The following is a 24011-nucleotide window of genomic DNA, read 5'->3' on the forward strand; positions in this document are numbered from 1 at the left end:
AATTACATATCGCAAAAAGTGCGAACGAATTACGAGATTAATTTTAATTTCAAATTATATTTGATATCCAAAAAATTATCGGGGAAATGTTAAAATTTTATGGAATAGGGTATTATCGTTAGTCAAAAATAAATCATGAACTTTGAAAAAAGTTAAAATTTATGTAAAAATATGATTAAATATTCTGATTTCGAGTCATAAAAGCACATTTTTCTTCTTTTTTTTTAAAAATTTATTCAAAAAGAAACCCACGAAAAAACTTTTGAACACGAACAACTTTTTTCTATCAATCGCAGCGTTTACTTTGACATAAATGGAGACATAACTTTGAAGATAAAACGTAAGCACGTCCAAAGATGTGAAATTCATCGAATTTGAATGAATAGAACTCAAGATGTATGCCAAAACGTAAAAAAGTCATTTTCAAAGATGGCGACGAAAGAGTTAATTTCCCGAATACGCAAAATCAGATTTAAGGTCTCCAAAACAACACCCCCTATTGATTGAATAAATAAAAAAATCTAGTATCAAAACTTTTGGGTCATCCCTTTACGATTTACGAAAGTTCACTGGACCATTGTGTGCGTAGACCCATTTATTTCATACTTCGAATTTCATTCGAGTTTTACCACTTTGAAATTTAGAGAAATTGATTCATTATTAAACCTGTCTTAGTTTAAAATTAATTTAAAATATTAAAACTATAAATTTTATTTTCGTTTTATTGCGAAATAATTTTGCGATACAAATTTTTTTTTTCTAATACTCAACGATCGCAGATATTTTATTATCAATTATTCGATATTTATCGAGACGTCATCATTCTTTTTAAGCGTTTTGTTTTTTTTCTTTTGAAATTTCATGTTTCATTTTTATAGTTAAAGATGCATTTTTCATAACTCGATTGAACTCGTTGAATCATCTGTTAATTCGCCATCGTATTCACAGTCTGAGCGTCGTACACTTTGATCATTTTCATATTCTAGAATTTCATCATCACTTAAATGATGCTCGCCTTCGATGAAAGAAGCAAATCTGTGTAAAAATTGAAAAAAAAGGTATCTTTAAAATATATTCATCAAAATTATTAAATCGCATAGCTCATTTGAAAATTTGTACTTTCCAGTTTTGGATTCTATTGTTATCAATCCATGTCACTTTGTACGGAGGAGGAAATATTATCGATAAATTTTACATAAAGTATAGAAGCGTACCAAAATTATAAAAATTATTTTACAACAAATCTGTTACGACCACTCAAAAATTTGTTTATTTTTCTTGAAAATGAACTATAAAAAATTCACGTACGAGCTTTTTGGATCAGGGTATTCGCTTTCCAAGCAAAATTGACAATTCTGGATTTAAAAACCTGTATTTTCTGAAATTATCGGCGGAAACTGCCTTATTTTAAACCGTTGCATATTTCTTGCTCACTTTTCGTTTTTAAAATACGTAAAAAAAAACAGCTTGTTTTAAGCTCAATGATTTTTCGCGGTAGTTCTTCGCGGTGAAACGGCAGTTTTTTTCCTACTCCAATTGTATTACAAGATTTTAATTTGAACTAGTTTTTCACATTAACATGGTCTAGAGCTATATAGACTTATATTAAATATAGACTGATAATACTGTTATAAATAAATGTGCCTCTCAATAGGGTGCTGATCTATCGTCGATCGTAGATATTTTGCCAGCTAAAACTTACAATTACCTAGTAACTGGTAGTGACGGATGGCTTTCAAAATTCAAAAAAAGTAAGTAATACTTGTCTTATCGGTCTATATTAATTTAATAAGTCTATGGTATAATTTCTTTTTAACACTCACCGTTTAGCATCTTTTAATTTTAAAACTGTTTTCCATTGATTACATTGTGGACTTGAACAAAATTCTCTTAATTCATCCAAAGCTTTAACTGTCTCTTTAGCACCTTGTTCATAATATTCCTCATTCGATAATAATTTTGATTTTGGTGGGAATTTTCTTTTCCTGTAAAAACAATATTTGGAAAAGAAAAATAATATCAGGTGAACTTGAAATGTATTAAATAAAGAAAATGAAATGCATAATGAGATAACGTTATCTTTCTATTGTTAAAGATTTCAAAGTTTAATCTTACTGTTTAATTAATTAAATAAATAAAGAGATTTGATTAGAAAAGAATTTTATCGGGAATTTCATAAGTCTAGGTGTACACAGGGCCGGTTTTAACACTATCAACACCCTAGAGCAATACAGTAAACATCAACTACTGGGTCTGTTTTCCCTTTACACTTATTACGGTTAGTAATCTTGTTTAACAATCTTTTCTTTTACTTTGCATAGTAGATAATTTTTCTGTCAAAGTAAAGCTAAAGAGTTTATTTATTTGATGATTGTTTAAAAGCTCTAATTTCTAAAACTACCAGTAGGGTTCGAAAAATTCTTTTTTTTATGAAAGCTATATATATTACCAGCGAGTAACAAGAAGAGCTGTATTTTATTTTCAAAAAAATGTGTTCCACACTCAAAAATTAAGCCCATGATGAACTAGTAAACAAAATTGGGGCATACATGAGGGCTATAAAGGAAGTAAAGGCTATATAACTCGATATCGTTTTGTTTTAAAAAATGAAATCGCCCTGGCCTTAGACTATTAAAAGAAATAAAACAATTTTTGAAAATTTTATTTTATAAATTTAACAAACAAACAAAAAAATGAAATAAAACAAAGGAAAAGATTTTAAGAAGGTAAGTTTATATCTGAAAAATAAATAATTTAAAAACATTATCACAGCGAACAAATCGAATTTGTTAAGATTATTACGGGTGCATGTTAAGGTTGATATGAAAAAATGCTATTTAATCACAAATTTTCCAAAAATCAACAGAAAATTATTCATATAATAAGGAAAATCTGACCAAAATATCAAGTCATTCGATTGTTAAAGTTCAACTTTCATAACAACCTTAAGATAAAATTACTGGCCCATTTTCAGTTCAAGCGGCACAACTATGTCCTGTTTGTTGATTATTTGTTGATCTATTTGAAGAAATGTTACTACGATGGGGGTCCATGGTGAGGCCCTTGGTTTCTACTTTGAGTGGCGTTTCACTTCCGTTTCTTGCGCTGTGTGCGATCAAAACTGTTAAGTATGTAAATGTAAACCGGTTGAAGACACTCAGTGACCACTGGAATCGATTTCAAAATGGCTGTACTAGGGTGCTTCATTTTGTTGTTCTCAAAAAGAATGTATAAAAAACGTGGGATTTGCACATTAGGGACCATTCATTAATTACGCCACACGCTAAGGGGGGAGGCGTTTAACGAAATGTGACATTGTGTGAAAAGAGGCAAGGGAATCAAAAGCTTTATAAGTGTAAATCATTTCGAATTTCTACGCACATCATACAAAAACTTCTGAAGAAATGAAAGCATAAATTTTTTTTGTAAATTATCTTGTTACCTACCAAAAAGTTCGTGATTTAGCAATCCATAATTTCGGAATATTATATGAAATAACTAATATCACAATAAAACCCATTGTAGCCTCATGAAAATGACTACTATGGAAAATGGTAAGTAAAGCAGCTCCCATTAAACTCCATCGTATTAAATTCTTACTTCTTGGATTGGTTGGTGGACCCAAACGATAACAAATCACAAAACTAATGAATCCAGTTGCAAGCACATAATACATTAAATATGTTTGATAGGTCACGAATATTGTTCGTACATTTTCTAAAATTAATTGCAATAAATATACACCAATAGTCCAACCGCCAATCACAAAACCGTACATCATTGGTTTCTGTAAACAAATAAGTTTCATATTATTTTATTACATTGTTACACCCTGTACCGAAGGCCAACAAAGAGGGGTAGAGGATTTCTCTGGGAGATATTGATAGTACAGTGGAACCACGATAATTCGAACCTCGTTAAGTCGTAATCATATATAAGTCGGAAAAAAAAATTCATTCCTTTCGACGGAACCCCTAAGCGGTATGTATCTCGAATTATTTAGACTTTGTAACTCGAACAAAATGTTATTTCTCTGCGAGGTATTGATGGTACAGTGGAACCTCGGAAACTCGAACCTCGTTCAGTCGCAATACTCAGTAAGTTGAAAAAAAATAGCATTCCCTTCCTCTGAACCCTTAAATACGCGGTATCTCGAATTATTTAAGCTTTGTTACTCGAACAAAATGTTATTTCCCTGCGAGGGTAATTAAATCCTCTGTATCTAGAACTACTAATTAAATTGAAAACTCATTAACTCGAAATTTCTTACATTTTCCTCGAGATTGGAGTTATCGAGGTTCCTTTCACTGGCTTTTAGAAACATTGCTAATTTTTACATGTTAAAGACAACTTACTTTTGGGAAAAGTTTACTGACAAAATAAATGAGGATTAAAAATGAGGCACATATTCCAAAAGACACACCACATATGTAATAAAATAATGAATTTTCACTCAATTTTCCAGCGGATAAAAATAACAACACACCAGCTATAAGCATTAAAACTTTCCAATAATCAACACCTGAGAAAAAACACGAAATTTTTATGAAATTAAATTCTCCAAATATATAGGGTGTCCCCGAATAGAGGTAAAAATACTTGTAAATTTCCTATTTTTGCATTTTAAGAAAAAAAGTCATTCTTTATAAGAAGTTTTGCTTATTCTGAAAAGTATGTAGGAATATTTAAAACTTCTAAATAATGTACAGGGTAGCCAAAAATTTGATATCACTATTTTTATTTTTGGTAAACTACATTTCTTTTTTATAAGTTGGCGAAATGTTACAAAGAAAAGTTACTCGTAATTAACAATTATGACTCTTTACAAAATATCAAGAAGATCCGTGTACTTTTAATTATAGCATCATTTTTTATTTGAACAAAAGCTCTAATTATAAAAAAACGTAAGAAAGAAAATAATCTACTAGGTTAAAATGTAACTTTTTGGTGGTAAACTTTACCAAAAAAAAAAAAATACAAAAGATATAGACATGAAATGAACTGTTGTAGTTCCATATTTATGCCTAGATGTGTTATCAATCATTATTTTTAGAAAAAATTATATAAATAATAAAAAAACAACAGTATTTTTTATTTATTACATGTATGATATATGTAGAGACAGTGGCACCATCTGTGAGCTACATCTAATACTAAAATATAATTGGCTACATTTAATATTAATTTTAATTGAGTGGCCATCTGTAGATTCTTTCAAGTATTAAAAAACTTCATAATGAAAAATAAAAAAAACTTGATAACATAACATAAACAATTAATTTTTACAGTTCTACAGTAGAATAACTTAAAAAATTAAGTGATATTAATACAAGTAATGAAAAAATTTTAATTATAGTTATTATAATTTTAAAGTTATTTATTAATTAATTGTAATTTTAGCAATAAAATGCCACGACGTCGTACGTTGACGAGTCGTAAAGAGCGTGATCGTAATCGATCATTAATGCGTGATCATCGGAAACGACGAAAACAAGATCAAGAAGAATTATATCTTTATCGAGATGATATTAATTTTAAAATGTATGCAGAAAATTTTGAGATTGCTCAAAAGAATTTGAATTTTGAAGTATGTAATGTATGTGATCGTCGTTGGTTTGATTTACAAATTAATAAAGATGGGTTTTGTTGTATTTGTCATAAATTTAAAATCAAAAATGAATTGAATATTTTCACAGCGGATAATAACATGGATCCTGGTTTACAACCGGATGTTTTAAAGAAATTAACGTTTGTTGAGGAAGAATTAAATTAAAAATATTTGTCAATAATTGAAGTATAATTTTAGAAATATCTATTTTATATGATACCATTCGCGAACCATTACAAAGTTATACTTTTAGCTAGTTATTTTCCCTGATAAACATTCACTAAGAATGGAATTGTCAAAGTTGGAAAGATCTTCTTGATATTTTGGAAAGAGTCATAATTTTTAATTTCGAGTAACTTTTTTTAGTAACATTTTGGCAACTTTTAAAAACGAAGGGTAGTTTACCCAAAAATAAAAATAGTGATACCAAATTTTTGGCTACCCTGTACATTATTTAGAAGTTTTAAATATTCCTACATACTTTTCATAATAAGCAAAACTTCTTATAAAGAATGACTTTTTTTTCTAAATACAAAATAAGAAAATTTACAAGTACCGGGGGACACACTGTATTTTCGTGATTAATACTTACGTATCATATGTAATTCAACATGATATGGAGTTGCAGTTTCGATTCCAACACAACTTGGTAAAAATGGGTCAATTTTCACAGCTTTGGGTTTTGATGAAAACATGTTAAACGACCATTTCGAATGTTTTTCTTCATATTCACTGAGAACTTCTTCACGTGTAGATCCTTCATAGATTTCATAATCGTTCGTTTGTGAATCTGTGTTAATTTTAAGCTGTGAACAAATATTATTCGTAAGTCGTAGAAATGAGATATGAATGAATTGTATACATACAGAAATTGTTTGCCATAAATTAACCACATATTTAGGTTTTCCCGCATAGCAAAATACTTCCAATTTATTTGAAAATGGAGTAAAGTTTAATTTACTTCCAGGTTGGAGATGGTGAACAACTAAAAATAAACTTTATTTAGCACTTGTTGACAAAACTTCACTTTCACGTAATACTTACGTGTTTGTACTGAAGTTACAGAAGTTATTAAATATAAAAATAGAATCGTTATAATCACGTATTTTTGAAATGACATATTTTTTTAATTTTATTTATGTTGAGTAAAAAAATTTTTCTTAAATTTTTGCCGGTTATTTTTGGGTGCTAGATGCATATTTTTAATGATGAACAATCTCGACTGATTGCAAATTTAAAAACAAATTACACATGTTACGACGTCATAATGATAATAGTGATGTAACGAATTTACGAGTATGTAACGAGTACCTGATAATCATAGATAAAAGATTTATTGTTGATAATAATAGGGAATATTCATGTATTTTTTATTGTGCTTTTATGACTCGAAATCAGAATATTTAAGTATATTTTTACATAAATTTACTTAAAACGCGGGTAAGCCCTGCTGTGATGTCATAGCGGTATGAGTCATAGACCATCAGTTAGTTCAGTGTAGACAGTTGGATATAATATATACATAAGTATTTATATTTATATTATAATCAGATGTCTATGAATATATCTGTCAAAATTATTTGTGTTATTTCGTATAGTGATACCCATATTACGTCATCAAATTGGATACCCGCGTTTTTGACAGTTTAAAAAAGGTTTAAAATTTAATTTAAGTTTTTGGCAAGAAAGCGTGTGTATTTTTCCGAAATAAATTTTTGGTGGCTTTTTATTAGCAAAATCAACATTTTGAAGTACTTTTTCAAAAATAGTGGAATACCCTATTATAGTTCCACATAGTTATGCCCAATGCCCAATTGTAAAAATGAGCAACTAAAAAGTTTATTAACATCGTAAAGTCATCGATATTTCGAGATATACATTTTGTAAAAGAAATGTTTAACCATTTTAATTCATTAATAGTCAACAATAATCACCAATAAATGCGATCTAAAGGTAATCAACACGATCAACAAGACCTAAATACTAAAATAAACTCATTTCGTGAGCCATTTCACCATTCACCATAAAGTAGAACTCTATTACTGCCATATCTCGATATTGTGGCTAGAATGAATAAATTGTATACCTCAAATAACTCAACAATATAAAATGATTACAAAATAAAATTCTATCAAGTTAATCATAATAAAAAATGTTTATTATTATTTATTTTTTCGGAAATAATTAATTTTTTTTTCGGTTTTCGCGGTATTAACGTTATTATTCTCTATGAATTACAAGGTTCCTTTTTTGTTATTTGTATGGATTTATTACGACAACGTCTTAAAAAAAACAGAGTGGTGTACAAGTGTTCAATAATAAAACTTCCATTTTAAATGGATATTTAACAATATGTCTAAGTTTGTGTGTGTATATTAAGTTTAAATAATGATGTTTTGTATAGTTTTATTACGATGGTGAAAAAATATTGTATAAATTACTTTGAACTTATTTAACAGCACGATGGCGTTAATGAAGTATGTATTCAACCAGCATTTTTTTCCCCTAAAATTTCAAACCAAATTATCCAAAGCATGATTGTATGTTTGCCGATAAAACGTTAAAAATAAGAGATGTAATTAGTTAATTTTACCTAATTAATATTTACGGATAACGAAATATTTGACTTAACGTATTTCATAAAGTAGTACACACCTTTTTCGATGTCAAAATTTTTTAATATATTCAAATTTTTGCTATGAATAAAAGCTTTCTTTTTACCCAAATTTTGCTTCCTTTATGCTAGATTGAAATTATATAAACATATAGACATTTTGAGTTTATAATTTTTTTTGGTGACATCATATTTCAGCCTTGTAATATTTTTCAAGGTCTTATTTTACTAAAAATTTGGGTAGATGTTTATCAGTGTACTAATTAAAGTTTGAACTAAACTCAATTACGAGACACGATGCCTAATAGATCGAAAATAATCAAGGAGTAAGATACAGTTGGGAATTTTAACAGCATTTTTCTCCTCCTATAGTTTTAGCTCCTCAGATTTTTACCTAATGCAGTAAAATTTAAGTGTCTTATGTTTCTTGATGAAGTAAACTTCACCGAATTGTGCCGACAAAACCTTACCTTACAAGTATAGTGGTTTCCAATTCTGGTTTTAACGTGTATTTTAGGTATCTTGCCAATACCTCGAAACATAATCCCCCTCCTACCATACAAAAAATTAGGTAAGAACACTTGGACATTATCTGCTATCTAACGTTAATGTTATCTTTAGCGACTTTTTTTTTTAAAAAAGAAGCTCCTAAGTAAAAAACCAAATTAGAGTAGGTTAGGTTAGAGTGGCTGTCCTGGGGTGGGACACACTTAGACCATAGGGTCCGTTGTGATACCGTAAATGGGTTGGCCCATCCCCGGCCACTACTCTATGAACCATTTGGAGCTGTTTAAGAACAGCAGGAGGGCTTTGACGTCGATTGACTCTAAGTCGGAGAGGTCGTCAAAGAGGGGCTGGCTCAAGTAAGTCCATCTCCTCATGACAAGAGCTGGGCAGTGACACAGAAGATGAGACATTGTCTCCTCCTCGTCACCACTGTGACAGCTCCTGCAGTAGTCATGATACACTGCCAGGCCTAAGCGTTCAGCATGCTAACCGCCCAGCCAGTGTCCTGTGATAGTCGCAACAACTTTGCGAACAGAGGCCCTTGGGAGTGATATGAGAACTTCGGAACGCCTGTGATTGTACTCAGACCAAATCTGTGTTGTAGTACCACAAGTACGTTCTTCTCTCCATCTAAGATTGACCTTTTTCAGAATACCCTCTTTCAGGAGAAACTTGCAGTTCGCAACTCTTCGAATTTTTCTGTTGTTTCAGTACTTTGCTAAAACTCTGTATTTACACAGGGTATAAAGGTCAATACAGCAAATAATTATAACTGTAAAAATTTAAGAAATTTCGAAAGTTGCTATTCTGAATGATTACTAAAAATGTGTTAAATTTTTTTAATTCCAGGATAATATTATAAGTCAGTGAATTCGAACCAGTCAATATGGATAATCAATTATTTATGAAACCTCCAACACCGGTTGGTAACGATATGCAAGGATCACTTCCAAATGTGAGCATGCCGCCACCAACCATGTCTGCGCCTCCACCAAACATGACAGTTCCGCCACCAAATATGCCTGGAGCACCTGGACAGGGACAAGGCGGTGGTAATTTTAATCAACGCTTTAATAATAATCAACAATTCCAACCACGACAATTTTTTCGATCATTTCAACCGTTTGTTCCACGTGGTCCAATCGGACCGATGACATTAGAGGATTTTGATGGGAAACGTTTACGTAAAAGTGTGATGCGAAAAACTGTTGATTATAATTCGGCGATTATTGAAGCTTTAGAGGTAATTGAACTGTGAATGATGAAAATTATGATATTCATGGTGCTTCAAAATTTGTTACTCGAATTTTGATGAAATTCACTACATAAAGTAATTTTGCCCTTAAAGTCGCAAAAGTTAAGTCGAGTTTATTTGATGACTGGACTAAAGAGCGATTTTTCGGATCGATTTCAAGCAATTTCTCAGAAAATAATTGTATAATTAAAATTTTAAAAATCCAAAAACCGTGACAAATTTGGTTTTTCTTTGTAACTCTCCAAACTAAACCGATTTTCTTGGAGCATAGCTAAGAACACTCTCGATCAAGTCACTTTTCAAACAAACAAAAAAAAAAAACCGTTAAATTTTAGAGGCTGAGGAGTTTCTAAAAAAAAAAAACCTGCCCGATTTTCCAATGGGATAATTAGGAGAAAAATAGTAGTTTTTAAGAAATCAGAGTGTAAAAAGTTATTGAAACCGGTACAATAACCGGTTTTCAGCAACAAAAAAAAAAAACAAAGGAAAGAACAAAAACTTTACGAGAAAACACGGTTTTTCTTCTTTGTATGACTCGCAGGATATCCGTTCGGATAAAATTAACGCCATGATGATCATATCAAAGTAAAAAAACAATTCTAAATCAAAAATAAATTATTATAATTTCTATTCCAGACACGCATTTGGCATCGTGATTATAGGGATCGAAGAGCATTACAACCGGATGTAATGTATTATCCAGAAATGTTACCACCGCCCAGTTATCCAGATAATGCAATCAATTGTGTAACAACACGATTTGTTAAAACAGCTACAAATAAAATGCGTTGTCCCATTTTCTGTATGGCTTGGACACCAGAAGGTCGTCGACTTGTAACTGGTGCATCGTCAGGTGAATTCACATTATGGAATGGTTTAACGTTCAATTTTGAAACTATTTTACAGGTAATTGAATTTCTTTTATATTCATATAATGTAAATTTTATTGTTGGGCGTCCTATTTTATAAACCACAACCGAATATTTCTACAACGAACGACGGATTAGAATGGGGAAGGGAGGGGATTTAATTCGAATAAAATTTCAGATTCCCCAATTTTCCTTTCTTTGCCAAAATATTGAGTGGATTAAAAGTGTTTTAGGGCGTTTGAAAGTTTGAAAGGATGTTTTTAAGGTCGTTTTTCTTTCAGAGGGTTTGAAAATCTTTTAATTTGACTATCGTCCTCAATGAATATTCATTAATTTTTAAGTTTGTCAACCAATTAAAAAATTTTCAGGCAATTTTCTTCCTGGAAGTATGTCTTAGACTATGAAATTAGATTATGAAATGTAAAGATTTTACATTGACAAAAGTCTTTCAAATTTCCCACCGATCTGAAATGAGTCAAATATTATCCTGGTCCTAAACATTGAGATAATACCATAAGTGAGACTCTTGACTAAAGTGAGATAGGTGGTAGGAGACAGAAATTGTATAAGAGAGACAAAGGCAGCTTATAAGTGCCTACTTTATCTGTCGCTACTGCGATCAACCGTTTGAGCGGCGACTTTACAGCTCTATGGTCCTGGTATTATCTCTATGGTCCTTAATCAAATGCCGTGAAATTTAGTTATATTGGCACTTAAATCATATGAAGCAGAATATCATTTTCGGTGTATTTTTATTATTCCATTGTAATTTAAAAATTCCTGTTTAAAGATAATATCTTTGCAATTGATAATTGGGAGTTGCAACTGGCGATAATAATTCGTATTAATTTAATTCACTAGTTACAATTTCGACTACCAGATGGCAATACTTGTACTTACCATTTTTTAAGGCCAATAAAAAAGCGTGATTGTATTGAATAACTACGAATTACGGAGTCTGCTTTTTGAAATTCGACGGAGTATAAATATGTAATCAATAGCTCGCAGGAAAATAACATTTTGTTCGAGTTCAAATGATTCCAGATACTGTGTATTTAGGGATTCAGCGATAGGAAAAAGGCTTTTTTTTCGATTTACTAAGGATTACAGTTTGAGTCACTGTATAATGGCGATTAACATTATGTTGATGTGATAAATTTCACTGTAATATTTAACGCAGTAGAGGTCTTGTTACAATGATACCCCACTTACCATAGTTCGTTGCGTCAATTGATTTGTCTAACTTGACATAGTTCACCGACTTTCATTTTTTTAATGTCAATTTTCAATCTTCTTATGGCAAGAGTAACAGAGAAGATGAGATATCGTTTCATGGTCCTCACCACTGTGACAGCTCCTACGATAATCATAATGCACTGGTAAGTCCAGTCGTTCAGTGTGCTTGCCGCCTAGACAATGTCCTGTTATAGTCGCAACAATTTTGCTTACTGCCACTTTGAAGCGAGATAAGATCTTCGAAACGTCTACGATAGTACACCGACCATTTCTGTCTTGTAGTACCACCTTCTTAAGATCTCTCTTGTGACACTAACGCCTAAAGTTGTACTTAATAACGCCTTAAGTTGTAACTGTTGTATTTAATAGGCTCACGATAGTCCTGTTCGAACAATGGTCTGGTCACATAACGATAATTGGATGGTAACTGGCGATCATGCAGGCTACGTCAAATACTGGCAGAGTAACATGAACAATGTGAAGATGTTCCAGGCACATAAGGAAGCCCTTCGTGGCATCAGGTACAATCTCCACAACAAAGCTTCTTATTATTGTGACATTGTTCGTGTGTTTTCATTGTACATTATTCTGTATTTGTATTTTCAATTAAAGATATCGAAAATTCTTTTAAGTCATTTCCTAATTCAGTTTATCCATACCACAAAAAAAACAGCAAATGTTGACACGAAAAAAAAAATTGTTAAACGAATTGTAACGTTTTTTTTTTTTTTAATTTTTTTTTTAATCTAAATAAAGTTCCTAAAAAAAAAATTCCTAATTTTTAAGATCGATCGAACGATCCTCTTTTATCTGTGATAAATATGTGAGATTTTTTTTTAAAAATTGTGTACTATTTTTCAATTTCAAATTTCAATAAAGACTTTTTGTAAATTTGTAAATTTTTGGATATTTTCCAAGTTTCTTTTAAGAATTTTTCCAATTTACGCAAAAATTCTTGTCAGATATTTGGAAAATGTTTTTTTATTTTATTTTTAGTTTTTGTTTTATGATAATTCCTCCGCGATTTATTTGTTTTGCAGTACAAAAAAAAAAAAATCTTTCCCAAAAAACTAAATCCTAATTGAATTAATAAAATAAATTATTTTTATATTCCTGTCTTTTCCTTCTGGTGTGCATTTAACAGGTTTCGCCATGGTATTTAAAAAAAACATCACCAAATCCTGATTGAAATGTATTTTGTAGAATTAAAATAAAGTATTTCGTTTTGTAATTGAGAAGGGTATATTTTTTTGATTTGATAGTGGTGGCAGTGTAATTTTTTCCTCCTAGGTCTCAAGACGATTTTCATGGGAATAATGTTTTCGTGATAAAATAGGTTTCAGAATCAAGCGTTGTATTTAACAGTTATTTCAGAATGGTTGAAAATTTGTGAACTTATTCGTATCTTATAATTTTTCTAGCTGAGAACTTCAATTATTTTGGAAAATTTTTAAATGTCCATCTTGTAAAACTACTTCTATTTTCATGATGCCAAATGACGGAGGCATCCTGGTTTGTTGAGTATCGTTTAAAACATTTTTCAATTAAAAATTTTCCAAGTCTCCAGAAAGAGAAGTCTCGGACTATGGAAATTTCGTATTTAAAAAATATTGTTAGGCACGAACAACAGTTTTTCAAATTTTAACCGTTCCGAAATGATTATCAAATACTTCACCAGGCCTTAAACCTTAATAGTTTTCCATGTATTGTTACCGAACGTATTTTTTTTTGTATTTAAATAAAAAAAGAAAACATATTTTTTAATAATTTTTGAGATAAAAACTTTTGTGTTTTAATTTTCCATTTTTTGTTTGTTTGTTTTTTTAACCATCAGTTTAATGTACAATGAATTTTTTGAAATAAAAAAAGAAACATATGCACGATTTTTTTTTTCTACTACAGATAAATTTTAGTTTTAATTTGCGATTTGTTTTTTATTGAATGATTTTATAATATAGCTTCAGTCCATCGGATAGTAAATTTGTAACCTGTTCGGATGATGGTACGTTGCGGATATGGGATTTCTTACATTGCCACGAAGAACACGTTTTAAGAGGTATCGTATACTATTCAATTTTTTCAAAAATTCGTTTTTTTGTACAATTATGGTGTATAACAGAGTAGTAGGGGAGCCCAAGGGGGGATTTGTACCTCCACCAAATATTAGCCCTAAATATGGGGGGACCCACGTTGGGGAGACGGTCAAATTAGTAAAAACAAAATTGCAATAGGTAAATTAACACGAGCGCGTCAGATTAAGATATGGTGGGTTAATTACATGATAAAAAATGTACATTCCAATAATCTGATGATTTAAGCGAGACGAAAAGAAATGGGAAAATGTACAATCAACCTTAACTACAGAAACTACAGAAAAAATCTTCCATTATTTATTGGTTATTCCAAGCCATTTTTTAAGCAGATACAAAGGTAGTAAACGCGCTTAAAGTTAACCACAAATGCGATTACTAAGGATTAAAATCACTCGTTATAAGAATGTTTGATTGGTTCTTTGAAGTTTTTTGATATCTGTTGTTTCATTTGTACAAAGCACTTGATTTTTGAGAACGCGCTTAACAATGAACTTAATAAGAAAAGCGATTAGAAGGGAACTTAGTTATTATTGCTCGCTTTCATATGCTTTGTATAAAGCGTTCTTGCGTTCGCTCTTTTGGTGAAGGTTTGCTCAAGTACGGATTCAAGGTGGGGGTTATAAGATCCGCGCCTGAAGGCCCCTATAACCCATTTCCTAATCTTTGACGTTTTTGATAAAGTCGCGTTTTTACCATAATTTTTTTGACTATCTCTTATCCTTCGTTTATTGTCAAAACAAATAATGCACTCGATAAAGATTATTCGACAATTCGTAACCTTAAACTTAGAAATCCCAACCTACGACCTTGAAATTTTTTTAAGACACTCTCATTTAGTTTTATAAAGATAATCATCATCCTACGCAAGCAGGCTTTAAGAAATAAACACTTAACAGGCTTAATTGACTTGAAAAACGAAGGCAAGTGATAGGTTTGCCTAGAAGGGAGTGCCCTCGAACTGTAACGTTAGAAGATAATGAATCCGACAAACATTCTCTTTGCACTTTAGAGAAAAGATTTCATCGAAACTAAACGCCAATGAGCGCTATTTAGTCTACTAAAATTTTTGTCTTTTTAAAGATTTGAAGTACATAATGCGATTTTATTAAATTGAAAATAATTTTTAGGGCATGGTGCGGATGTTAAGTGCGTCCAATGGCATCCACAAAAATCACTTATAATCTCAGGTAGTAAAGATAATCAACAACCAATCAAATTATGGGATCCAAAAACTGGACAATCTTTAGCTACATTGTACGTATATTTATTATTTTTGTTCTCTTTACCCTTTTAATAATTTTTTGATTGGTTACATTCGAAATAAATAATTTCCAGGCATGCTCATAAATCAACGGTTATGGATTTAAAATGGAACGATAATGGGAATTGGTTAATAACTGCGTCACGTGATCATTTATTAAAATTATTCGATTTACGTAATCTTAATCAAGAAGTACAAACATTTAGGGGACATAAAAAAGAAGCATCAAGTGTTGCTTGGCATCCGGCGCATGAAGGTTTATTTGCAAGTGGTGGATCCGATGGTTCGATTATGTTCTGGCATGTTGGCGCCGATAAAGAAGTTGGTGCTATTGAACAAGCTCACGATAGTATTGTGTGGACGTTGGCGTGGCATCCATTGGGTCATATTTTATGTTCGGGATCGAATGATCATTCGAGTAAATTTTGGACGAGAAATCGTCCTGGTGATATGATGCGTGACAAATATAATTTGAATACATTACCAGCAGGACTTAGTGGCCTTGAAGAATTTGATGCAGGTTAGTTTTTTAATTAAATATGCTTCCTAAACTTCCATCTGGATAAAATTATGACATTGAATTGAATTTGAATTTTGTTTACCAGATGAACCATCAGTAATTCCTGGAATGGGCCCTGAGGATAAAGTCGAAATAACATTGCCGTCCGATTCCGCATCAATGGCAATACCTGGCCTTGATTTGGATGCACCACCGAGTAATGCTGAAGATAAACCAAACAAAACGAAGAAAGTGCCTTACAGCAAACCAATTCCACGTAATTTTCAAGCGCAATGGAACGATACAGAAGAAGAAGGTCCTAGAGATAGTACAATTAGTGAAGTTATATCGCATATTGTTGAAAATACACCTGGTGTGGTTCCTTTACAAAAAATTGCTCCATCAGCCATTATTGTTTATGGAAAAGTGTTGCCTGTTGAACGTAAGTATATAAATTTTGTTGTTGACATATCCACTTGGAATTTAATCAAAACATCCTGGAAACACTTCGTTGTCGTAATGGAATTAAATATTTGACGATTGATTTTTTCTGTTACAGCGGGTTCAGTATTAGAGAAGAAAATCGCAGAAGGACCTGAAGCTTTAAAACGATACATAGCTTCAGGTGCTATTGAAGAGTTGCACGATGTAATGCCACACGAAGAAGACGACGACTATCTGAATGATGACGATGATAGTACAACTACGCCTTTAACTTTACCAAATGTTGTTCTTCCAACCCCGTTGCCGAGCTCGAAATTACAGGTAAATAATTTTTGGAATCTAATCTTTGGAAGTAAATTACGGTAAATTTTGATATGGGAATGATAGGCTCAGATGAAAGAGGCGTTTGTGGCGACTCCTCTCGTATAAACCAGTCCTCTGCTTTATTCTCTTTAGCGCCAGAGTGGACCAGTACCCAGATCTGGGTCATACTCTTCATAATTTTACAAATCAATTAAAATTTTACAAAAAACTTATAGAAATCTAAAAATTTCTTTGCTAAAACTGTCTTCTAAATTGGCTTAGTCAGAAATTATGTCTGTTGAGAGCGTTAAATTTTAAAAAGAATTTTTATAAAGTTTTTGAACTAAAGGAACTCGAACCTGGTACCTTTTTAATTTAACTATATTAAATTGTGGGGCAAAATTCTTAATGTTTATATTTTTTTACAGAATCTAGCGGCATTAGGAGCTCCAACATTACCTCCAGCTCCAAAAATACCAAGTTTATTGGATGCACCCATACCAAATCTCACAGATAAAGTGAAATCAGAACGGCCACGAAAATCACGATTTTCCGACATAAATGAATCAACAAATTCGAATGACTCGACGAGCGTTAATGCTCATTTTAATCGACCACAATTTAATACATCGAACTTAGATAATATGCGAGCGAATAGCATGGATATGTTTAGTAATCCGAATTCCAATTTTAGTACTAACAATGATGAAAACCGACGACAAGATCAAGATTATCGAGATCAAAATCGTCTTGGAGGTGGTGATCAAAATTATCGTGATCAAGGATTTCGAAACATGTATCAGCAAGACAACTCAAATTCGTATAACGATGAAATGGATGATTATCATGATGAAGATGATCGTGATCGAGACAGTCCGAAACGTGGTCGATTTGATTCATTCCGAGATGATCGTGACGATAACGATGAGTGGCAATTTCGTAACTGGGACAATAACGATAACGGTAATTTTAATGGTATGAATAATTTTGGCAATGATAACTTTGGTGGAAGACCATCACCAAATAATTTCGGTAATAATTTTCGTCCACCAAGTGGTGGATCAAACTTTGGAAATCGACCATTTGGTAATCAAAATAACTTCCGAAATGATGGACCATCATCAGGTGGTGGTGGAAGTGGTTGGAATAACGGCGGTGGAGGTGGTGGAGGAGGAGGAGGGGGAGGTGGTCGTAATAATGATAATTTCCGTAATAATCGTGGATTTCGTGGTCGTGGTTCTCGTCGGAATAATGGACGTGGTGGACCTCGGGGACCTCAAAGAGGTCGAAATACATTCAATTAATATAGTGTCTTTATTTTTCCAAGACATTCTGTGAGACTATTGTGAAAGAAAGTGAGAAAATACAACAAAAAAAACGCTTAAAAAACAATTTTGATTGTACTTTCGTCCCCGATAATAGAATTGAATTTGATTTTTTGTTTGTTTTATAAAAATGAAAGAAAGAGGAAGTGTAAGAATTGTAAAATGGTGTAAAAACTAAAATAAAAACGGTTGTTTAATAAAAGCTACAACTTTGGATCCTTAAGTTTTATTCAAATTGTATTTATTGTACATATTAATATTTCGATTAAAATACAATTGATAAGTATCTTCATGTGTTCTAAATCTTATCAGTCCAGTTTATGTTGTTCAACGGTGTGAAGGGGCGGGGGTTGATGCATTTAAAACCCCTTTTATAACTCTTAGAACACGCGATTTCCTTGCTTTATTTGTCTGACGCCGCACAGAAAGCTCACAGCTTCTCTGCCTGGATTGCTCCCAGAATTGATGGGCCCAATTCTATACTACTACAATACACCCTACAGACTTTTCCAGGTGCAAATAACATTTGAAGGTTCTTCATACATGCCATATACATTTGGGATCACCAGAGATATCCCAACACCCTTCCCAACTGTGCTCTAGTGAGTTTCAAACGAGCAAAGTTGACAGTCCTAGCCGTGGTTATGTAAATCTTAGCCTGGCACATCCCGTAATCAAGCTAGACTTGTCGTAGCCATTCTTTGATTCGGTCAAATAAGGAGAATCTTGCTACGGGAATAACGAGTCCACTGCTTCATTCCCTTTAACGCCAGAGTGATTCAGTATCCAGATTAATCTAACTGTGTTTTTCAGAACAATATCTAAGAAGTGGGGATCGGTTTCAGTAATTTGATGGGGTTTTCAGGAGAAAATCCTTTTTTTGCACTTTTTAACCCCTCAAAACTATCCTTGAACAGAGGTTCTCAAACTTATTTCGTTTACTGCCCACTTCAAGAATCAATTATTTTTCAGCACCTCCCGTATATCATTTTTACCCGATATTTTATGTTTTAATGTTTGAAAATATATTTATATTAATTAAATTACAAATTAGTGGGCCATTATCACCCACTTTGAGAAACACTGAGTTAGAGGATTAGTTAAGGAAATGTCTTTAGGTAGTCTTAACTGTCTAGTACCCTTACCCCTGTTTTATATCGAAATATAATGTTTTTTTTAAAAGGTTTTATTTTTTAAATAGTTATTTATAAATTAATTAATTTTTTTTTATACAAAACTTATAAAATATAATACATTTATTAATACATGCACGTTAATTTTTAATCAAAATTCCGAGGATCTTAGTCCGGGAGATTAAAAGATATTTTTGGGATGGTCATCATTTCGAAGGTGACTTCATTTCGACGAGATTCAACTAAAGTGAGTCCTTGGAATTTTGTTTATGTTAATTTATATTAAAAATTTGAATAAAAGAATCTTGTGTCTAGTCACACGCTTTTGGTAACATAAGATTTCATGTGTCTTTCATAGTTTATGATACATAGGGCCGTTTTTAATCTTTTGAAGGCTTTAGGCCCACATAAGAATCACGCGGCACCCTTTGTTTTTTAAACTTAATTTGACAGCTAGATCGAAATCGCACTCTGACATACAGAAAAGAGACATTCTATTTGTGTTAAAAAATTGACTAATTTTTCTGTCACGAAATGCAAAATATTAGCATTTAGCCCTCCATGGTACCGAGTGGATAAAAGGGTTAATGTCGATACGGCATTAACTATGAAAGAAACCGTATATTACATAAATTACTGTTTACTGCATGATCCAGACACAAATAAAAAGTATGGCAGTAAAATTTTTTAAAATATTAGCACCATATATTAAGAACAACGTTAAGGCACTCGACTAATTTAAAGGCAGTATTTTTTATTTTTTGGAAAAACTTTTTCTAAATCGGTAACGACTTTTATGATCTTGTACGCGAGATTTTCTTACTCTTGTCAATGCAACTTGGTGGTGGTGGTGGTTTTGCAGCCATATGTCGATTGTATAAGCTAAAAAATTAATTAAAAAATTTAGTTGATTAGTTTTTACAGGGTATTTCACAAACTGTGGAACGGCGAACATAGTCAAAATTGATCTTATAAAGGTTGTGTTTTGAGTTTTTCGGGGAATTGATCCACGAATTTAGAAATACTGATTTGATTTTACTTACATCCTGTAAGTTTCCGTTTTTAAATACTCCATAACATGGCTAATACCAACTTGTAATTGATCTGCAATCGGAGTTACCCATTCGTTACCCTCTAACTTAATAACCGCTTTGTTACTCATCATATCCAAATTTCCTGTAATCAAAACAATTATAAATTATCGAAATTTGGAAACTGGTAAAATTAATACGAACCAATTTCAGGAGGTAAAACTGTAAGACGATTTCCTTGAATATGTAGTTCTCGTAAACGTTGTAAATCGCCGATTTCTTTAGGTAATTCAATTAAATCATTTTCACGTAGAACAAGCTAAAAATTATCACACACATTCAATTTACAAACAAAATGAAATAACTTTTTGAAATACTCTGTATACACCATAGAGCTGCAAAATCGCTGCCCAAACAATTGATCGCAGTAGAGAGAGACAGATAAAATAGGGGCGTATATCTGTCTTTATTTCTCTCATACGCCTACAATTTCTGTCTCTTTCTACCTCTCTCATTGCGGTCAAGGATTCACTTATTGCGTTTCCTATGTCTATACAGTTCTATGGTATTATCTCTATGGTATATACAGGGTAAATTAAAATTCTAAAAAAAAGATTCCACTTACAATTTGTAAATTTTTCAAATTTCCAATTTCTGGTGGTAAGAATTCAAAATCATTATCACCCAAATAAAGTGCTCGTAACGTTTCTAAAAACAAAAATTTTGTAGTAATTTTTATCATTAGGAATATTTATGATAATTTCATATATTTTTACCCATCATAAAAAAGTTTCCAGGTAAATTTTTTTCACTCAAATTATTATACGTAAGATCTAGAACTTCCAATGCAGGAAACGCTCCAAAACCTCGCGGTAAAACATTTAGTCGATTGATAGCTAAGTTTAAAATGCGTAACTTCGGCATCGATGACAATGATAGAGGTAATTCTTCAATTAAATTATTTGCCAAAGTTAAAATTTCTAAGTTGATTAAATTTGCAATGCCAGGAGGAACACCTAAATCAGAGAATGTTATTAAAACATAAGGATCTTCTTTAGGGATTCGGCTAGAGTTATACTTACTCTGTATTTTATTATGGCTCAAAGTTAGACGCGTAATATTCGTCATCGTAACTAAAAATAAAAGTAAATAATTAGAATTCATCGTTGGAAAATAGTTTCTTTTGACCGTTTGAGATATAAATATAAGCTAGAGGAGGTCTTAAATAAATACAAACGAAACGTTGTAAATTAGTAAGATTCCTTGTTGGACAACAAAGTCATTTGACGGATCAAGTTTTAACTAAGAGCCTGAGGAAATCTTAAATAAAGACGAAACGTTACAAATTATTAACATAAAATCAACTAGGATTGATTATTGATTATGATGTCCACTATCAAACTATGCAACTTTTGCTTCAGTTATTTTTTGATCGGTTAACTACAAAACGAAATATTTACGTGTGATATTACGTTAAAATGGCCCACCCTGTATATAATTATGGATCGTTTTTGAGTAAGTACAAGTAATTTTCTATAGTAGGAACATTATTTTCGAATGTAGCTATAAAATTTTGTGAAGACCAGTCACGATACAGAACATCGATAGCTTTTTTGAGAAAAGTTAAACTAATTTTATTTTATTAGCAGCAGAGAGCAGAAAAATACTTGAACGCAGCAGAAGTCTTCTTGTCATAAAATGGGGAATATTCAAGAAATTTATTCAAATATTATGGTTTTCTAATAAGATAATAAAACAATTTCAACATTCTGCAAAATATAAATTTTCAGAATTTTTTATGTGCAGATTTTAATGAGTAGCACCCATTAATTTTTTAGTAAACTCCCTTTTTACAATAAAAAAAGAGATAGAGATAATTTTATACGTATTAAACAAGGATAAGAGTGCATGGAAATTAGTCAACCTACCAAATTTGGTCATATAAAAAAAATTGAGTCAATTTAAACAAAACATTTTTTTTGAAAACTTACGTAAACTTGGCATCTCTTCTATAGATGCAATCCCCTTATCAGCTAAATCTAGCTCGGGATTATTTATTTCTCTTGCTTCATCTAAAACTTTTTTCGTTTTTGACATCTTGGTTGCGTTTGGTATACAAGAAACTTGTGTTTGATTCATTGCGCGCGCAATTAATTTATATTATTTAAAAATAATTAATATTTAATAAAAAAATAAAAATATGATGATGATCTTTACTCAAACAAATCACCAAGTGGAATGAAGAAGGTAAATAAATAAATATAGTGGTCGCAAGTTTCCCTACCCACTCGAATATTTCTGTAAAAAAAAATTGTTTTATCCATATTGGGAGTACCTTCCTACTTCAGAGAACAGTCCCACCATTTATGCGTGTAGATAAAAGAATTCTTTATCAATTCGTGGTTTTTGAAACAGATCAACAGGATATGAATGTAATTTACTTAACTTTCGAACTATTTCCAAGATAAAGAAATTGTTTTAAGCAAATGATTTTTTAAGTATGTAAATATTTCGTTTTTGAAATTCAATAATGGCCTGTCTTTTGAGAGGTCGTCACTGTTTATAATTAAGGCCCACTAGGCAATGCCCTAGAGTATCGGTTATTAAACTTCTGATAAAAATTATGTTTTATTATAAACTAGTCAATTTTGAAGATATAATCAGAGATTCCGCTATTAAAAAGTCAAATAAACAATATAAAATGAAAAACTCGGGCGCCATTTCCTATAAAAACCTAGGGCACAAAAAAGTTAAATCCGGCGCTGAGGGGTCGTATTTCACTAAATTTTTTTAAAGATTCAAATAACAAAAACATTCAGATAAGTAAAAAGGTTCCGTTTCGAAGTATTCTCAAGATAGAATAAATATGGGGGGAATATAGAAACTCAAGGGATATCCAAAACTTTATCAACAATGTCCAGAATGTCTCAATTTTACATTCACGTGAATAGAGGAGGATGGGGCAAAAAAAATTATCATGTATACGCATTAAGTTTGGATGTGAAAGCAAGAAACACACGAACAATGGAAAGAGAAGGTAGATATTAGGTCAGAAAGAGCTTTCTTCCTCATCCTCAGAGTACAAAGATGTTTTTAAAAATATTTTATTAAATATCTTTTAAAGAAGATTAAAAAATTATATCTAATAAGTTGTTTCTTAAGAAATTAAACTTTAAAAAAAAAATTTTAGATATGGTCAACATTGTTTCTTGGGTAGCGATTGATAACACAAAAATGTACAGGGTGTATCTCGTCGACATATTGGTAAATTCATCATTTTGAATATTTGACATTTATTGAGTGTAGAAAATTAATTGACTAGACGAGTTTTACAACCTCGGTAAATAATTTTCAATCACGTTTTTTAGAGTTGTATTGGATTGACAGATTTACTACGCTACCTAATATTGAAAAAAAAAAAAATTATCAGGCGAGCGAAGCGAGCCTCTACTAGGTTAAAATGTAACATTTTGGTGGTAAACTTTACAAAATAAATACAAAAGATTTAGACATGAAATGAAATGTTGTAGTTCCATATTTATGTCTAGATGTGTTATCAATCATTATTTTTAGAAAAAATTATATAAATAATAAATAATAAAAAACAAACGTATTTTTTATTTATGACATGTATGTATATATCTATATATCTGCAGAGACAGTGGCACCATCTGTGAGCTACATCTAATACTAATATATAATTAGCTGCATTTAATATTAATTTTAAATGAGTGGCCATCTGTAGATTCTTTCAAGTATTAAAAAACTTCATAATGAAAAATAAAAAAAACGTGATAACAAAACATAAACAATTAATTTTTGAGTTCTACAGT

At 31.4% G+C, this 24011-nt stretch overlaps 3 protein-coding genes across 5 annotated transcripts; 1 reads left to right on the forward strand and 2 right to left on the reverse strand.

The window, feature by feature from the left end:
- Positions 1 to 857: 857 nt before the first annotated feature.
- Positions 858 to 6794, reverse strand: LOC123305015 (nuclear envelope integral membrane protein 1). 2 transcript variants are annotated; one of them, XM_044886606.1, is made up of 7 exons: positions 6653 to 6794; positions 6475 to 6593; positions 6201 to 6414; positions 4356 to 4522; positions 3480 to 3787; positions 1824 to 2045; positions 858 to 1035 (listed from the first exon to the last, which is right to left on the reverse strand). In XM_044886606.1, exons 1-7 carry the CDS (start codon positions 6726 to 6728, stop codon positions 894 to 896), a joined length of 1248 nt encoding a protein of 415 aa, XP_044742541.1. In that variant the 5' UTR covers positions 6729 to 6794; the 3' UTR covers positions 858 to 893. The 2 variants fall into 2 exon arrangements, with proteins under 2 accessions (XP_044742541.1, XP_044742542.1); XM_044886607.1 differs by having other exon boundaries at positions 1824 to 1985; positions 3447 to 3787.
- A 1087-nt stretch (positions 6795 to 7881) lies between these two features.
- Positions 7882 to 18220, forward strand: LOC123303304 (pre-mRNA 3' end processing protein WDR33). The gene is made up of 10 exons (XM_044886270.1): positions 7882 to 8085; positions 9579 to 9972; positions 10621 to 10890; positions 12459 to 12610; positions 14048 to 14145; positions 15310 to 15436; positions 15518 to 15963; positions 16049 to 16384; positions 16502 to 16707; positions 17118 to 18220. Exons 2-10 carry the CDS (start codon positions 9616 to 9618, stop codon positions 17991 to 17993), a joined length of 2868 nt encoding a protein of 955 aa, XP_044742205.1. The 5' UTR covers positions 7882 to 8085; positions 9579 to 9615; the 3' UTR covers positions 17994 to 18220.
- A 1052-nt stretch (positions 18221 to 19272) lies between these two features.
- LOC123300968 (ras suppressor protein 1) lies at positions 19273 to 22391 on the reverse strand. Of its 2 annotated transcripts, XR_006535420.1 has the most exons (8): positions 22170 to 22391; positions 21261 to 21311; positions 20955 to 21194; positions 20804 to 20886; positions 20383 to 20497; positions 20191 to 20323; positions 19573 to 20029; positions 19273 to 19542 (listed from the first exon to the last, which is right to left on the reverse strand). XR_006535420.1 is itself a non-coding variant. In XM_044883665.1 (7 exons), exons 1-7 carry the CDS (start codon positions 22315 to 22317, stop codon positions 19942 to 19944), a joined length of 858 nt encoding a protein of 285 aa, XP_044739600.1. In that variant the 5' UTR covers positions 22318 to 22391; the 3' UTR covers positions 19273 to 19941. The 2 variants fall into 2 exon arrangements, 1 of the variants encoding a protein (XP_044739600.1); XM_044883665.1 differs by having other exon boundaries at positions 19273 to 20029.
- Positions 22392 to 24011: the final 1620 nt, after the last annotated feature.

The sequence above is a fragment of the Chrysoperla carnea genome, chromosome 1 (assembly GCF_905475395.1).
Source record: "Chrysoperla carnea chromosome 1, inChrCarn1.1, whole genome shotgun sequence".
Lineage (NCBI taxonomy): Eukaryota > Metazoa > Arthropoda > Insecta > Neuroptera > Chrysopidae > Chrysoperla > Chrysoperla carnea.